Source organism: Bidens hawaiensis, unplaced genomic scaffold (assembly GCF_021521415.1).
Source record: "Bidens hawaiensis isolate Kalapana, Puna unplaced genomic scaffold, B.hawaiensis_p1.1 tig00035931_1, whole genome shotgun sequence".
NCBI lineage: Eukaryota > Viridiplantae > Streptophyta > Magnoliopsida > Asterales > Asteraceae > Bidens > Bidens hawaiensis.
In genome coordinates, this window is record NW_027496259.1 from 43,126 (window position 1) to 60,917 (window position 17,792).

Here is a 17,792-nt window from a genome sequence, read left to right on the forward strand (position 1 = left end):
TGACAGCCAATAAATAAATAAATTTTGATTGATTTTATCTGTTGTTTTGTGAAAAGCAATTCAAACAAATCCACAGATCATGCGTTTATGATTAAATTGATGATTGAATTTAACCATCTTCATAAATAGTTTGTGGTTCATTTGGAAATTAATGATCAAAGTCAAGATAAAAAATATGAAATTTAATTGATGAGGATAAAAAGATTTACCATATTGTGCTATAACTTTTAATTTTAGATATTTTTATTTTATTTTGTTGTCTAGCTAAAGTTTTCTTTTTCAGATAAATGATTTTGTTTATAGTCGTGTAGGAATTATATTATGTTTTTGCATAAATATTAATTATAGTATGGATATGTTTTTGTTTATGATTGTGTATGCACTTTGATCTTTTTTTCCCAAAACTGTAACATGCATATTAACCAGTCTTTTAAGGGAATTTAGTACTAATTTTTTGAATTGTTACAACAATATTTAAATTTAAATATATTATATGTAACACATTATATTACCGTCTATATTTTACTCTTTTTGAATGTAATTCCTAAACACACAAAATAAAAATGATAAAGACATGACGACTTGCATTTCAAACCCTCCAACGCTAATGTGTGGATTTATTATTAAATGAATTGATGATGAACACGCTAATAGACATGATGACTCAATAGGTTATATGTGGAGACTTTTTAAAGAGTTGCATTGTACTCACACTTATATCAAATTAGCAAGTGATGTGTAGAAGTCTATAATTCTACATAATAAATTCAAGTGTTTAAAATGAGAATGAGTTTAATTTCATCTTCGTTAGACAAAGAAACAAGGATTATCTATATTTTTACATTTTTTTACCGGCATCTATTTTTCTTACTTGACAATTGGATTAATTATATAATATTTAATCTAATTTGTACGGTTTTGATTTATTTTATATATTTTGCATTTATTTTTCTAAGTTATTATATTAACTGAAATTATTTGTATGCCTTTTCCTAAGTAAAAGTTTAGATTATATAGTAGAGAGTTAATGCCATGGTTTAAATAAATTTCGAATAAACTTTTACCAACACCCCCGAGATCCCGTCTTATGTTTTGGTCATATTAAGTCTCAACTATCTTATTTATACGTACATTCCAAATCCATTGTTTCATCTTTCAGTTATAAGAGCACCCTGCATCACGGTTTTTTTCGGTTGCTATATGAATATTGATACTATGCCAATGAACTGAACTGAGTCAATACCAACCGGACTCCCGCCGCAACGCGCGGGTAATTCTGCTAGTGTCACACATTTATAAAACATCACATTTTCAAATGTTTTTTTAGTTAAAGAATAAAAAAATAATTAAATTATATGTACCATGGTGTGCTATAAAATTTACACAAAAGTTATCTTATTTACATCGTAAATAACCGAAAATTTTATTTTCTACTGTCCTCTGATGTGCTATAAAATTAATAGATGTAATGTTAATTATTAGGAAAAGGTGATAAAAAATAAATCTTTGAATTGAAAAGTAATTTAAAGCCTAGGATGCGAACTTGAGAGGAAGAAAGTGGGTATGTATGGTAAGCCTCACAAAAGAAAAAATAATAAAATATGAATATGAAAGGATCGAATTAGATGAATTAAATAGAAATCTAGAAAAGGGTTTAGCATATCCATTTTAATTATTTTATGTTTATTATTTTCTTTGATTATTTATTTTATTTGTTTTTAATTTACATTATTTTAAAGTAAGTAGAGAAATATAGGGTGCATGATCATTGTGCATTTAGAATGACTTCAGTTTTGTTGAGGGTTGCAGTAACTTAACATATATTGTAAGTTTTAGTAAATTACTTTTACCATTCCCTTATGGTAAAATCTCTATATCAAGGGTCTAAGCATAAGTTGTCGACAACTGCCATCATTATCGGACAGAAAACAATAAAATAATTTACAAATTCTCTCTCCATCTTTACTAATCTACCAACCATGATTTAACGCGATGAAACGAACAATGACGGTAAAGTATATATGCCCCTGTTAGTAAAAACATGCATGTCGCTGGCTGGAGAGCAAGACCCTTGGACACTTCCTTGGTTTTGTAGAACATGTCTTCGGCTGGAAGGGCCACCGAACCGTCCGGACCCTCCTCTTGTTCCGTCGATGTTTAGAATTCTCGTCGCCTTAAGGTTCAGAGTCTTGTAGCGTTTCGTGCCAAACTCATCGCCCGACATGCTAGCGGCTAGCGCTCTCGCTTTCACATGCCCATCATCGGTGATGAGAACGATGGACATGGCGATGTATTTATAGGTTTGGGAGTGGTGGTGGTTATCATTAATTATAGTTATAAGGCAGTTATAGGAGAACAGACGCAACAATTAATGATCATTGTTTTGTTTTCTACCGGGTGTCTACAAACGACACTAAATTTTATTTAGTTTAATTTAATCGAGATGACATGAAACCAAACATTATCCTAAAAAGTAAATATGTTACGGAATAACTTTGTGATAAAACTTTTTGCAACGGTTGAAGTTGACGGTTGCTTCAAGAAAGGGGCTACGTGGGGAGGTTTAAGTTAGGCCACGTATCAATGATGCGAGTGATTCTAATGATATGTTTGGCAAAACTAGCTAGTGGCTAGAAGCTGGAGGCTGGAAGTTGTAGCTTTTTAGATATATTTAGGTATTTGGCAGAGTAACTGTAGCTTTTAATAAAATGTATAAAATGACCAAAATAAACATAACTAAAAAACATAATTGTAAACGTAATCTCTCTCTCTCTCTCTCTCTCTCTCTCTCACACACACACACACATATATATGTGTGTGTGTGTGTGTGTAAGTTTTTTCTCAAATATATAAAGCATGGTTATTTTCTATTAAATAAAACATAGTCATTGGCAAACAGTCGAGAATAATATATAATATTATTAAATCATTATTGTCGTGCATTCCATATCAAAGTAGCAATATTGTTGCGAACATGTTTCATCTCATTTGTTGTTCCTTCAAATAGACCGCTGGTACTTGTGTCATGGTTACTAACATCATGAAGCTCATCTCGTGGTATATAGTTCGGATGTTGCTCCATTGTAGTAAACATGATATCTTCTTGAGAATTACGTATATAGTTAGGCAACGCAAATGTTGCCATGATAACATCAATTTGTGTTTGCACGCAATACTTGGGCATTGTACCAAGTATCTTAAATCGTTTCTTCAAAATTCCAAATGACCTCTCAATATAACTTCGTAAAGATGAATGTGATCGGTTGAAAGCTTCTTGCATATTATTCGGGGGCTCCCTTTGAAATTGATATTGATGGTATCTTGTCTTGGAATATGGAACAAGGTACCCTTTTCTGCCTGGTATCCTTTATCAACCAAATAATATCTACCTGATAAAGGAGTTGAAAAACAAAAGACGTTGGAATTTATTCAAAGTAACATGAAACAGTTCCAAATACATGTGTAAAAAATTATAAATATTACCTTCAGGTGGGTGTGGGAAGTTGAATTTACTATCTTGGGTTGCGTTAATGAAAACGCATGTGTCGTGTGCTGAACCCTCCCATCCGATCGATACGAATGTGAAACACATATCAAAATCACATGTTGCCATTACGTTGAAAGTTGGTACCCTTTTTCTACCAATATAAGGTAGTTGTTGACTCTCTGGGATGCAGGCCCTTATGTGTGTACCATCAATACATCCGATACAATCCTAAATATAATTTGAAATTAGTTAATAACAAAGTACACAAGCATAAATGACATTAACCAATTTAATACCTTGAAATACGGCATGTATTTTTGCCGTTCAATATTTGAGGTGGTACAAATTGAAAAGTTGGATCTTTTGGTCTTATAATGTCGCGTGCTAGACCTTGAAAACATTTATCTCTACCAGCTATTGCCTCTAGAACTTCATGAAATGCTCTACTAATAGTCTCCCTAGAACGTTGAAAACGCTCCCCAACATCCCTGTTAGATAATCCCAATGCCAATGTATACAGAAATATCCCTACCTTCTCACAAGTTGTCACTCTATCACTCGACTGCAATCCATAGTTTGATTCAAGCTCTCTACATAATTTCATAAACACGTTTGGATGCATTCTAAATGCATTTACACATCGTATAGGATTGCCATTTAAAACTTCCATTATCCAAGCCTGCCCCGTTTATGATGATGTCATGCATGGTTCCTTGTATAAATGCTTATAATAGTATGCAGCAACTAGATCACTTATATTAGTTGAATCCAACAAAAAGTTATAACAATGTAATTTGTGCTTCTTCTTGCTTGTTTCATCATCCATAATAACCCTGATAATAAATTCAATATCAATAAATTCAATATCAGCTTAACATATAAACACGTAAATAGCTAAAACATAAAAGCATATATAGCTTAACATATAAAGACGTAAATAGTATTCTCGAATAAATATAAATTAAAATGAAAATATATCAAATAACTTCCATAGTCATGGCACTAAAACATCAAGGTAAAAAAACAATAAGTCAATTCAAAAGCAATAAAGTTCAAATAAATAGAAACAATAATGTCTTCATAACATGCCCTCAAAGAAAACTTTAGTCGGTGAGCCTTTGCTTTCGTTGCAGCCACGCTAACCTACTAGCATCATGTCGCATATTTATAAACATTTCTATTTTAACGGGATCTTCAAATAAATCCATTGCAAAGAACCACAACTCCTCATCTTCTCTCATTAATCCTGCATCTACCATCTGGTTAAGCACACCTATAGAGCTTCAATACTAAACTTAGTACTTTGACTAAGTTTGGAAGAATCTGATTCTAATATTTCTAGAGCACGTTGTTGATTCATGTTACTTTGAGTTAAATGGTCTTTAAGCATTGAAGCTCCCAATGAGTCTCTCCCTTTACGTTTCATCTTAATTGATTTAGGTTTAGTGCTTACTTTGGTAGGCTTCTCAAAATTTTTTGCTACCTCACTTGGGCTTGATGTTGATGCATTAGGTTGACGTACTTCATTCATCCAGTTCTCCGAAGAAATTATTTTCTTGAGTTTCCAAGTTTTCTAGATTTGAAGGTATATCATTGTATACTTGATAATCGCCCGTATTATCACCTCCGTCAACATTGTTATCCTCAAGGTTCTCAATATGCACCTCACTGAATGTAGTTGGGTCCATAGAGGGTGCCACACAATTTTCCCCACTAGCAACCGCATCTCCAAATAACTGATCCCACTCTTCTTGTAGTTGTGCAGATGGTTGATTATTTTGAATTGCTATAACTTTCGAGTTTTCCTACAAAATATAATGGTGAATCATTAGTTATCATTATGACTGGAATATTATACGGTATTTACATGTTAAATGAGTTATGTTATGTCACCTTAATTTTTCTACTCCACCATTCATCAGAACAATTAAGTTGCCTGATACTTTCATTCCAACCTAGACCAGTCTCTCCGTTCTTAAGTGACTTCCAAAGGTTGTACTCTTGTCTCATACCATCATACTTGTTCTTCAAAGCTTTGTCACTAACGAATTTGTGATTTATAACATTTTCAAACTCTAGATGAAGAGAAACCCATTTGAATGAGGAAGTTCGACCATGCTTCGTGATGTATTTGTTTAAGAACCGACAGAATTCTAATACCATTTCTTTTGTCCAGTTTTCTCTTTTCCCTTTCTCTTTTTTAGAATCCATCTAGAAACCGTACATACATATATACACAATTGTAAAATCAGTTAAGTAGCTAGATTAGGAGCTATCTATCCATCCTATAAGCTAAGGGACTAGAAAAGCAAACCTAATCGAAAGTTTCCTGGTAAATTAAATTATAATCACTTAAGTATAAGTTTTCATCAGGCAAGATCTTATATAAGATGGCCTATTTAACCAATCAAGTATTATAACTTCTAACTTTTCTGTGCACTAATTTGGTCATATGCAGAATTGATTTGTTGAATCATTAACCAGAAGGTTATAAATTATCTTCTATTGTATTTAAACTAATGGGTTTATTTGCAAAAGCAACATCATAAATATAGATAATATGCTAGTAAATTAGGTAAAAGCTAAAGAGTTATACTCTATATAATTGATCATTTGATGAGTTATGTTTTGTCAAACCTCGATAGATACCCGACGGGTTTTGAGCCGAGTACACCCGACGGGTATTTTTAATAAATTAATGGGTATACTCAAAACCCGCGGGTATGCCCAATACCTGACGAGTTTGGGACGGGCTTTACTAATCGAGTAAGGGGTAGGGTATACCTAGACCCGAGCCATTACCATCCCTACAATAGCCTACGCTTCCCCGAAAAAAATCGAGACACAATTCGCATAACAAATTTGGAACAAAATAGATATTCAATTTATTAATCATTTAAAATTATATGATCAAGCATAATGAGGAGATGCATATCATGTTTTCTCAAATAATACAAATATATGCAGTTTGTCTATCAATTAAATAATCGAGCATATACATGTTTTCTCAATATACTACAAATTATATGAGGAGATGCATATCATGTTTTCTCATATAATACAGATATATGCAGTTTGTCTATCAATTAAATAATCGAGCAGATGCACATGTTTGCTCAATATAATATAATTGAATTATATGATCAACCATAACTTTCAAAATATATGCAGTGTTTATCAATTATAATAATCGAGCAGATGCACATCATGTTTTTACAATATAATACAAATTATATAATCAATCGTAACGATCAAGGCATATCCAGTTTATTTATCAATTAAAACAATCGAAAATCAGAATCATACCTTTAATTTCACTACTTTTAGATCAAGTAAAACAGGTAGAATAAGAAGCATGTACGTCAGATTGATAATTGATAAGAATCGTGAAGGTAGGTTTTGATATATATACAAGATAGAGAATAAAATATATATTGGAAGGTTAATTAGGTAATTATAAACCCTAAAAGCTTGTAGAGTTTTAGAACGCTACTAATACAAGCGTTTCCATGTAGAGCTTTTTATGCTAATCTAAAAGTTTCAAGCTCATTTAACCAAACAAGGCTAGAAGCTGAATAGGAGCTTTTTCTTAAAAGCTTGAAGCTAAAAACTCCTAAAAGCTACTTACCAAACATACCTTAAATATTAGTAACTTAAACAGAGTCTATAATTATAAATAGAATTTCAAGTTGAACATTATCTTTGGAATAAAACCAAATCCCCAACTCCTATAAGCCATAACATTCCCAAATCTTATTCTCAATCCTTCAAAGTTTAAATAGAAATCCATACGTTAGTCACGTTCGACATCGAAGGTAACATATTTACTCTACAACCGATTCAAGCAGTTGCCTCTACCATGTTCGTCTGTTTTTCTCTCCCTTTTCTTTCAAGGAAATTAATTTTTTTTGTCTTTGTTATAGTATATATAAACGATCTAATGTGACAGCACATAGAAGTGGGTTGTAACGCTTCTCGTATACACGACAACACAAAAAAAAAAAAAAAAAACCATAAGCACTCGTTATTCTCCGAGAGCGGGCCGGTTAAGGCCCGGGTTCTTATAATGCTTCGGTGCCGGTTCATCCCCAGACGTGGCCAGCGCTCCCGCTATCTCATACCTGGCCAACATCCGGTACATGGGCCGCGGTGCCGAAACTAAGCATTGAATGCAATGAGTAATAATATAATAGGCTGTAATTATATTAGAAGATTAGGTGAGGAGGATGCGCGGATAAGGCGATGTATTTATAGGATTAGAAGGAGTGACGGTTGTCGATTATTACGGTTAGAAGACGGTTAGCGGTTATTGAGAAACGACACAACGGTTATTTAATTGGTGTCTTGAAATGTCACTTAAAATTTAGTTTTGCGGATATTTACGTGATTCATTTTTATTTTATTTAATTATTTGTTGACATAATACTTATCATCCGGCAAGAATTAGAATTCTCAAAAAAAAGAAGGATGCGTTGGTTAACCGTAATCCTTAAATTCTAACAATACTATAATTATAAAATAGGTTTAGGAATATAATACAATAAAAGGATGGCAAGATTGCAACGTGGAATAACAAAAGAATTGCAAAGTGTCCCTATCAATTTTAATTGTAACAGATGGAATAGAAATCCATCTATTCTAATAAAGTAAAATAATTGTGAACACTTGTCATGTTTTGGTTAATTCTTACCATTTTTTTCCCTCCAAAACTAATATATGTAATAGATCAATAATTATTCACTTTCTTTTTATACTCTATTCATATTTATATTTTTATAAAAATAAATATTAAAATATTCTTTTACTATATATTCCGAAATACTTGGTGAATCCAAAAATCAACAATAAACCATGTTTGTCAAAGATTGAAAAATCATGTAATTTTAAATGTTATCATTAATATATTGAACTATGTATTTTGTGGGAGATTGCAAAGAAAAATAAAACTTGAATATGCTTTCATTTTACAAAGTTATTTTTTAATCATTAAATTATAAATATATGCTTAAAAGTCGATCCATTTTTTTTAAATCAATCAATTTATCTATTATTATTATTATTATTATTATTATCATAAATTGTCATATAAATTTATAAATTATTAATCTATGCTTTAAATCTATTCATTTATTTTTCGGTTAATTTAGTAAACTATATATATGTTAAATCGTAAGGATAGTATATACCAATCACTTTCAGACATAACAAGGTTTATCATATTTTATTTCTTAGTATTTTTATCTAGGATTGTTCCGGGTTTTTTGTGGAACTTAAATTTGATTTCTATGGGGCAAAAGTTGGTAAATAGATTGTTTTAGTATAAGTTAACTACATTTAGGATCAAAATTTGTTACAGGTAAAAAAATGAGAAATCTGAGTATTTTTAAAAGTTTGAGAATGCAAATAGATTTATCATCAAATTTGTTACGGGTTCAAAGTGTTGGCTTAAAAATGTCAAATGGATGAAAGTTAAAATTTATACGTGTATTTTTTTATTAAGTTCATTTAAAAAAAATCATTTTGTGATATAAATAAAATTAATTTATGTACAAATATTATAGATTCAGACATAGATGTAATATATTTTTTCAAACACGTTATGTAATTATTTGCTTTACTTGTAATTTTATAATTTGGATAATCCGTGTGTGACATGGGCTCTAAAACTAGTTTTATAATAAAAATATATTTTGAAAAAAGGTTGGGAAGTATGTTTGCAACCAATTCTAAATGTAGTAGATAGATAGAATCTATACCATATATTGATTGCTATGTAATTATATAATTGGAATTATGTGATTATGTTTGTTTTGTCCTAACCATCATGGGTGGTTTCATTGAATTAACTCAACAAGATTTTCAAACCATAGATCCGTTATCCAACCAAAACTATCATGGGTGTTGTGAGTAGATTAGGGCTGTCACTTTTACCCGAACCCCGAAACCCAATCCAAGAAACCCGTACCCGAACCCGAACTAACCTGACCCGAGAAACCCGAACCCGAGAAAAGTCTAACCCGAACCCAAACCAAAGTAATTCAGGTTGGTTCTTGGGTCCGAATTCTAGGTTTCTGGTCAACCCGAATAAACTTTTAGTTTTAAAACCACATATATTTTTAGGTATTATAGGCTAACCTTAGCCTATAATATGAATTGATTGTTCTCATTATAATTTTGCCAATATATTTAGCCGCTGACGTTATTATAATTTTGTCCAAATCAATTGTTCTCATTCCACGTATTATGAATTGATTGCTTATTGTTTATTAATGTTTAAATTTATGACTAAAAGCAACTATAATCCAACACCCTAATTACGGCATACTGAAAACGATTATGTCGGTCTTGTTTATTATGGTTGAACATTGTTAAATTTTACTCTTTTTAGGATGTTTTATTCGCTTATTTTTTTCGTTGTTTTATTTACATTTCGAGTAAAGAAAAATATGTTACATTTAAATTTAGCAATATAGTTTTTTTCCTAGGATACTCGAAACCCGATTAACCCAACCCGAAAAAACCCGAACCCAAAGAAACCGTGAGAGATTTTGGTTTCGGGTCTAGATTTAAAACTTTCAAACCCGAAGAACCCGACCCGAAAAACCCGAAACCCGAAAAACTAACCCGAAGAACACCCCTAGAGTAGATGACAGAGAAAATGCAATGATTTTTCTGTATATTTGAAAGATCCTGTAGCACCATATAAATTTTTTAATATTTTTTGGAAGTGGTTGTGAGTGAAGGGGAGAAAAGGTAATGATAAAAGTATAAAAAATATTATTTAATTGAAAAGAAAGAACAAATGTAATTATTTTTCATGTAATTTTAGATTACTGTAAGGGATGAGAATGTTATAAGAGGAACGAGAGAAAGATGAAAGAGTTAAGTGGACCAAACTACCCCTCACGTGCAACATTTAACACCAAAAGTTAACTGAGTTATCTTTTTAGACCAATAATAAAACCAAAGTTGATGGTTAAAATAATACATGCAAGTTTTAAATATTATGAACCACTAGGTTAGTTACCCGTGTAGCACACGAGTTGTAATAAATAAATTTATTTAAATAATAACACAATGTCAAATAAAAAAATTATGTTTAAAAGATACAAAGATATGTTATACGTTACAATATATTACACATTACATAATATGAAAATAAAAAGCCGTTACAAAAGTCATAAATCTCTAAATATATTCTTGTACACAATATTTGTAGTTTTATTTGTAACTTTGCTTTCCATGTCAGAACTTAGGAGTTTCATATTGTTTGTGCTTTTAACTCTAGATAATGTAACGCATAACTAACCACAAGTTAAAATAAATTGTCCCAAAACAAAGCAACCAATAGTGACTGACCGCCTTTATTAATCATCATTCCAAAACAAAAACAAAGTGAAAATTTTATTATTTGAAATTAATCATTTTATCTACAGGTGAAGGATTTTTCTTTTTAAGAATAAAAGTGTGAGTTTTAGTATTACTTCTGGATATGTTTTCCGCTTTTATAACACGGTTATCATATTGCATTTTCACATGTATTTTAGTTGTATTGCATAAACCACTTAAGCAACATCACCGCAACATCGTCTTTCAGGACTAACCTATGACTTGACAACGTTAGATTTTGAGGCGATTTATAACATCAGAAAACTAATACTTTCTTGTAATGCATCATTTTATGTCTGATAGATACCATCTGAACAATGGTAATATTTTAAATCGTCCGGAAACATGGATAGCAAATGCTTGGTAATTTCTTGAACGACCTCATTTTTTGGTGCAAATATAACTCGTTGACTAAAGTAATATATATTCTTGAAATCTTTAATAATAGAAGGATATGCAAAGTCAATTTATCATCTGATTAACAGTGTATTAATATCTAGCATTTGTATTCTCAAGGTAAGAAGTTGTCTCATCCACCTAAAACAACAAAACATGTAATCTAGTGTTTATATATTTTTGTGGATTTTTAAGTCAATGAAAAAAAAGAAGTTGTAATGTTTATTTATTTTAAACCAACCCGTGGACGGGAACTCATTATAATCATAAACTGTTTTGACCTGACCATGTTTGATACTTTATCCGGGTAAAGAAACCCGCTCGTTTAAATTAACATAAACTCTAAGAATACATCAATAGTGAAATTGTATTTTAAGGCTTAGAAAGAAAAAAAAAACTTGTAATTTAGTAAATGTCATATATATTTAATAAGTTAAAGTTTATTGAATTTAAATTGTAAATTAATCTTGCCTCTTCATTCAATAATATCATTTCTTATAAAACCTCAACATTAATTAACTAATATAATATATTTAAAACCTTAATATTTGGAATCATTATTCAAAATGAACGTGAAAATTGGTTCCTTATAATTAAAAACCTAATATTAATAACTAATACAATATATTTATATAAAACAAAATAATATATTTATGATGATATTAAATTTTTTAAATATGAAATAATTATTAAAAATAAAAAGTAAAAGATTAAAAAGAAAAAAAAATGAAATAAAAAATTATTAATAAAAAAAGGAATGTATTTAATATGAGTGAGAGGGGGGGAAATTTTATAAGAATCATCATGGTGATGACATGTGACATTTAGAAAGTTTTGTTTATTATATAGTATAGATGCATAAAATTTGACGCAACCCATAGAGACCATTCATAAAATTCTCTCAAAAGGTTATAATAGTAAGACAAAACTTCGCTAGCTAAAACTACTTACAAGCATTTTAGCTAAGAAAATACTTAGAATTGAAGAAAAAAATATTGTTTAAATGTTATAAAGATTAAAAAATGAGCTAAAACTAATTCTAGACATTAAATAAAAAGATTTTTGAAGAGATAGGGTCTTAATCTCATTTATGGATCCGAATACACCATAAGATGGTCTTGGATACTACTTGTGGGACAGCCTCATCGCTCGCGGAACAGTGTTGCCATCTGCGAACCCGTCTTTATCAACTTATAAGAAGTCTGCAGGCATCCCTCACAGACAAGAAACCAACTACACGCGGATGAGACAAGCAGTACATACTGGCAGGTCCAATAGCTAACCACAGTCCAATATTCCCCTAGGATGAAGGACAATCACGATTGCACGAGGGGCCAATAACAAAATGATAACACAGTACCTTCGGCTAACAGCTCCTCCCATAACCAGTTGTCACGTCCAATCAGAAACCTTGTGCAAGCTCTTCCACAAGAATAGGAGGTTCTAGTGATAGTGACAGCTCAACCAACCGTTATCTACCTCTCCGGCTACAAATGTCACATTTGGACCAACGGTTTAAGGATCCTCATTCTCTCACTCTTATAATTACTCTCTCATAACTTATACTGATTGACACGCTGGATGGTGGTTACGAGAAGACCCCCCCCCCTAATTCCTTTTTTCATATCGAGCTCACAATGTTCTGTTTTGCAGGCTGAATCAGAATTGCTCGTGGAGATCAAATCTAACTATAACTCCCGGTTGAGATATTAGCTTAGCCACTCTAGGTTAAACTAGTGTCACTTCAATTTTAAAAATAGGGCCACGTTTGAAATTTGTATGGGTTAGTTCCAACAACTTGTATTGTGTTCACCACGTGGTTTCAAAGCCTAAGTAATGATCATGCTCGACTAGTTTTGATATGACTTCCAAACCTAAACGATTAGTACTATTTTTGATAAAGGTAAACCAAACGGATACATTTAGATTTTAAGGGGGTGTTTGAGATTCCTTATTTTATCTTCTTATAACTTATATAAGTTATAAGTTGTAAGTTATAAAACTGTAACTTATGACTTAAAAACTCACAATATTTAATTTTCTCAACAAACACTTTATAACTTATTAATTAGTTATAACTTATAAGTGATAAGAAGATAAAATAAACAATCCCAAACACCCTCTAAATTATATTAATAGTTTAGACAGATGGTTTTTTAGTCATGAGATAAAATAATAATTGAAAGAATATATTCATTTCTCTTAATTAAAATTATCTAAGAAAAACTTTAAAATAAATAAAAATGCAAAGTTTTCTAATAGAATCATAAAAGAATGAAACAAGATCCACTAGCGTTATTTTCATATTGGATGGACCATCCAACTGTCTCCAGTGTCCGCTTCTGTAAAGCTTGAATGGGTAACAAGATATCTGTAAAACCGTCAAAAGGCATCACAATCAACGGCTCTATAATTTGGCATTTTTATAAACATAATCAATCCCTTCAATTTGAATTGCGAAAACCAAAAATTCTATTGGGAACCTTTAAATTCAACAAACTTTGCAACTTTTTGTTCCTTGTTTACCTGCCATTTTATTGTAACCAAAGTTAAAATGAAATTCGGGAAGGAGTTTACTTCACAAATGGTGCCCGAATGGGAAGAAGCTTACATGAACTACAACTTCCTTAAAACAATCTTGAAAGACATCTTGAATTTTCGACGTAGGCGGCCGAAACCCACATCTTCACCAAACCCGTCTCCAAGAACAAGGAAGTTGTTGAAAAGACATTTTTATAAAGCATTTAGTGGGCTGACGAATGGGTTTGGAAGTTACAATGAGAGAAATAACAAGGATGAAGTGATTCTTGTAAGTGAAATACAACAAGATGAGCAACCACCGGAGAACCGGAACTACGAAACCATGTTTTTCCGGTCTTCCGAGGAAGGAGCAGAGAATGAGGTTGTGTTCTTTAGAAGACTTGATGATGAGTTTAATAAAGTTGTTGGTTTCTATAGAAGTAAGGTGGAGGAGGTGGTGATGGAGGCTGAGGAGTTGAATACACAAATGGATGCTCTTTTTGCTCTTAAAGTCAAAATTAGTGATCCTCAGTTTCACAGTTCTCCTACACCATCAAATTCAGGTAATCAATCAACATGATAAAAAAAACATGGGTTGTTTTATAGAGGTGACAATCATGTTGGGTTGGCGGGTTAAAATATGCAACCTGAACCTGACCTATATTATTATTTGTGTAACATTTCAACAACTCGCACATACATAAATTTGGGTCAACCTAACTTGTTTATTAAAGGGTCGTGTTAGTCAACCCATGTGTCGGGTTCGGGTCATGCCAAGACCTGTCGCCCCTAATTGTTTACTTTAAGTATCTTGCTAATATTAGAAAGTTTTAAGCTGGATTGCCATTGGAGGGGATAATGGAACATGAAGAAAAACAAGAAAGGGTCCAAAGGAACCACACAAAGATGGTTTCTTTGGAGATTCTAAATCATGTAAAGATGAATGTCACGTCAGAATCTGCGATGTCAACCTTAAAAACAATATTTGATGGGACGAAAGCTGATTTATCATTCAACAATGAAGAGCTCAAAAGTGCACAGACGAAACTGAAACAAGCTTTCGTCGAGTTCCATCGAAAGCTCCGGCTTTTGAAAAGCTACTGGTAAGTATTGTATATGGATTGGCTAAACGTATCAAGTAACTTAAATATAACTTATGTGACAAGTTAAAGAAGAGAGTAAGTAAAAAAAGGGGGTTAGAAAATAGTGATATTGATTGATTTATGTTTACTTTTTGTTTGTTCTTAACAGTTACTTGAATCAATTGGCTTTTGCCAAGATCATGAAGAAGTATGACAAGGTCTTAAATTCTTGATTGTGATCATATATTGTGTTAATGAGGTGGGCCAAGTTTTGACATTGTTATTCTTTTAGGTCACATCAAGAAATGCATCAAAAGCTTATCTAGAGATGATTAAGAATTCTTACTTGAGCCAATCTGACGAGGTAACATAAGAAATTATTGTGCTTTAGTCAGGGTGATCTGCTCGATTTTTTTTTTTAATTTGAGCCGAACCAAACTCAGTTAGTTCAAAACCAAGCGGTTCGATTTCAACCGAATATAGCATAATTTTATTATTATTAAAATTTTTTTTACCATTATTTGTTATTGTATTGGCAGTTGGGCTAGAATAAAATTAGGCTAAAGTTGTAATTAAGTTGAGCTATATAAGTTTGGGCTGAATAAACATGGGCTAAAGTTGTAATTAAGTTGGCTAAACGACAGCACTTAAATAACCATTATTTGAATTCATAAGTCTAAAACCAAAAACCCAATTCGGTCTCCTCAAAAACTAAATATGCAATTCACTTTGTTTTTAAAGGGTTTTGATTCGGTTTTTAATTTAGTCAGTTCCAAACCAAATAATGAAGACACCTACATTAGTATCTAGATCACGAAAAAAGTTTTTATTTTTCTTGTTATTTCAGGTCGTTAAACTCATTGAAAGAGTAGAATCCGCGTTTATTACACATTTTGCCAATGCAAATCGAAGGCAAGGAATGAGTGATTTAAGGCCAAAAGCCAAAAGAGACAAGCATCGAATAACATTTTTAGTGGGTAAGTTGTGGGTTCGAAAACAAATTTTGATCCAAACGATGACTTGTGTGAATCGTTTCTAATGTGATGTGCAACTCATCGATACAGGCTGTTTCGTTGGCTGCTCGATAGCACTTGTGGTGGCAGTCATCTTAACAATACACGCAAGGGATCTTCTCAGGAGTCCAGGTCGCAACCAATACATGACCAACATATTTCCACTATACAGTCTCTTTGTATACATTGTGTTACATTTGCTAATGTATGCTGCCAACATGTACTTTTGGAAGCGCTATCGTGTCAACTATGCATACATTTTCGGGTTCAAACCGAATACAGAATTGGGTTATAAAGAAATCCTACTTCTCAGCTCTGGTCTGTTAGTACTCACTTTTGCAGCTGTGCTCTCAAATCTTGAAATGGAAATGGATGAAAGAACTCAAAGTTATGCAACTTTAACTGAACTGGTCCCTTTAGGTTTAGTCACCGTACGTAAGATTCTCTTTGCTCGCCATTTCATATAACGCAAACATGCATGATAAGTAGTTCTAAATTTTGTTTTTTTAGGTTGTACTATTGATAACAATTTGTCCGTTTAACATCATGTATCGCTCAAGCCGGTTCTTTCTAATAGTGAGCCTATGGCATTGTGTTTGTGCACCTCTTTATAAGGTTACCTTCCCGGATTTCTTCTTGGGCGATCAGTTGACTAGCCAGGTAATTGATTGCTGACTAATTGACTTCATGTTAGGTTTCAAACGAGTCGAGCTCAAACTTAATAATGCGTGTTTTCAGGTCCAGTTGCTCAGGACGGTGGAATTCTATATATGCTACTACGGATGGGGAGACTTCAAGAGGAGATCAAACACATGTAACCAAAGCAATATTTACGAGATGTTTTTTATATTTATCGCAGTTATTCCATACTGGTTTCGATTCCTACAGGTAATTGAACTTCACACACATATTGTTGCCAAGTTTTGTTTTAACTTTGGTATGATATTTGGTGTAACACACTATGTTGTGGATTAGTGCATGCGTCAAGTGTTTGAACAGAAAGATTATGGTCATGGCATGAATGGGCTCAAGTACTTGTCGACAATTGTTGCGGTTGTAACAAGAACAATTTATGTTCAGAGGAGAGGAACGGCTATGAGAGTCATAGCCGCGTCTAGCTCGGGTGTGGCTACAATTTATAACACCTATTGGGATATGGTGAAGGATTGGGGTCTTCTTCGTAAGGACTCCAATAACCCTTGGTTAAGAGATAAACTCATTTTACCAAACAAATCAATCTACTGTGTAGCAATGGTAATATATATTAGTTGATGAAGATTTATTTCATTTAAAACTGAGTTTATAATCTTTTTGTTTAATTGTGTATACTTATTATAATTGTTGATGAATTTGTAGGTAATGAATGTTATACTCCGACTCGCATGGATGCAAACGGTTTTAGATTTCCATGAAGCTCCTTGGCTCCATCGAAGCACAATGCTATTCGTAGTTGCTAGTTTAGAGATTATTCGTCGCGGTTTATGGAACTTTTTCAGGGTGGAAAACGAGCATTTGAACAATGTTGGGAAATTTCGAGCTTTTAAATCAGTACCCTTGCCTTTTAGCTACGAAGACGGGTACAAGGAACTATGAGATTCACTAGCTTGGCTATACATATTTTGTTAATTTAATACAAGGTTATAAGTATTGTATAACATTGTATATTTCAAATTAATGTTGTGTTTAATAAAAATTATTTTGGTTTTCTTTTAAATATGTGTGTTTTATTTTATGGGTGGAACCATATATTTTTTATAATTCATCGACTCGATTAACACGTATACAACTTGATCATTGTCTGTTAACTCGTTTGACATGCACATTTATAAATATGTTAAATGAGTCGTGTTTGGGTCATACGAGTTAATATATTTATAAAAATTAAAATACGAGCTGTTTTGGAGT

General features: G+C 32.1%; 1 protein-coding gene and 1 pseudogene across 1 annotated transcript; one reads left to right on the top strand and one right to left on the bottom strand.

Moving 5' to 3' along the window:
* Window positions 1–4,590: 4,590 nt before the first annotated feature.
* On the bottom strand, window positions 4,591–5,698 carry LOC143587944 (uncharacterized; annotated as a pseudogene).
* Window positions 5,699–13,788: 8,090 nt separating this feature from the next.
* Window positions 13,789–17,480, top strand: LOC143587945 (phosphate transporter PHO1 homolog 9-like). The gene is made up of 10 exons (XM_077069091.1): window positions 13,789–14,323; window positions 14,677–14,895; window positions 15,044–15,092; window positions 15,167–15,238; window positions 15,722–15,851; window positions 15,939–16,318; window positions 16,398–16,547; window positions 16,626–16,775; window positions 16,863–17,141; window positions 17,244–17,480. The coding sequence occupies exons 1-10, from the start codon at window positions 13,827–13,829 to the stop codon at window positions 17,478–17,480; spliced, it is 2,163 nt and encodes a 720-aa protein (XP_076925206.1). The 5' UTR covers window positions 13,789–13,826.
* Window positions 17,481–17,792: the final 312 nt, after the last annotated feature.

What these genes read in the sequence shown, in the direction of transcription:
- LOC143587945 (XM_077069091.1), top strand. Translation starts at nt 13,827, where the DNA reads ATGAAATTCGGGAAGGAGTTTACTTCACAAATGGTGCCCGAATGGGAA. An exon ending in GCGATCAGTTGACTAGCCAG is followed by an intron (nt 16,548 to 16,625) that starts GTAATTGATTGC and finishes GCGTGTTTTCAG; the next exon opens with GTCCAGTTGCTCAGGACGGT. An exon ending in ACTGGTTTCGATTCCTACAG is followed by an intron (nt 16,776 to 16,862) that starts GTAATTGAACTT and finishes GTTGTGGATTAG; the next exon opens with TGCATGCGTCAAGTGTTTGA.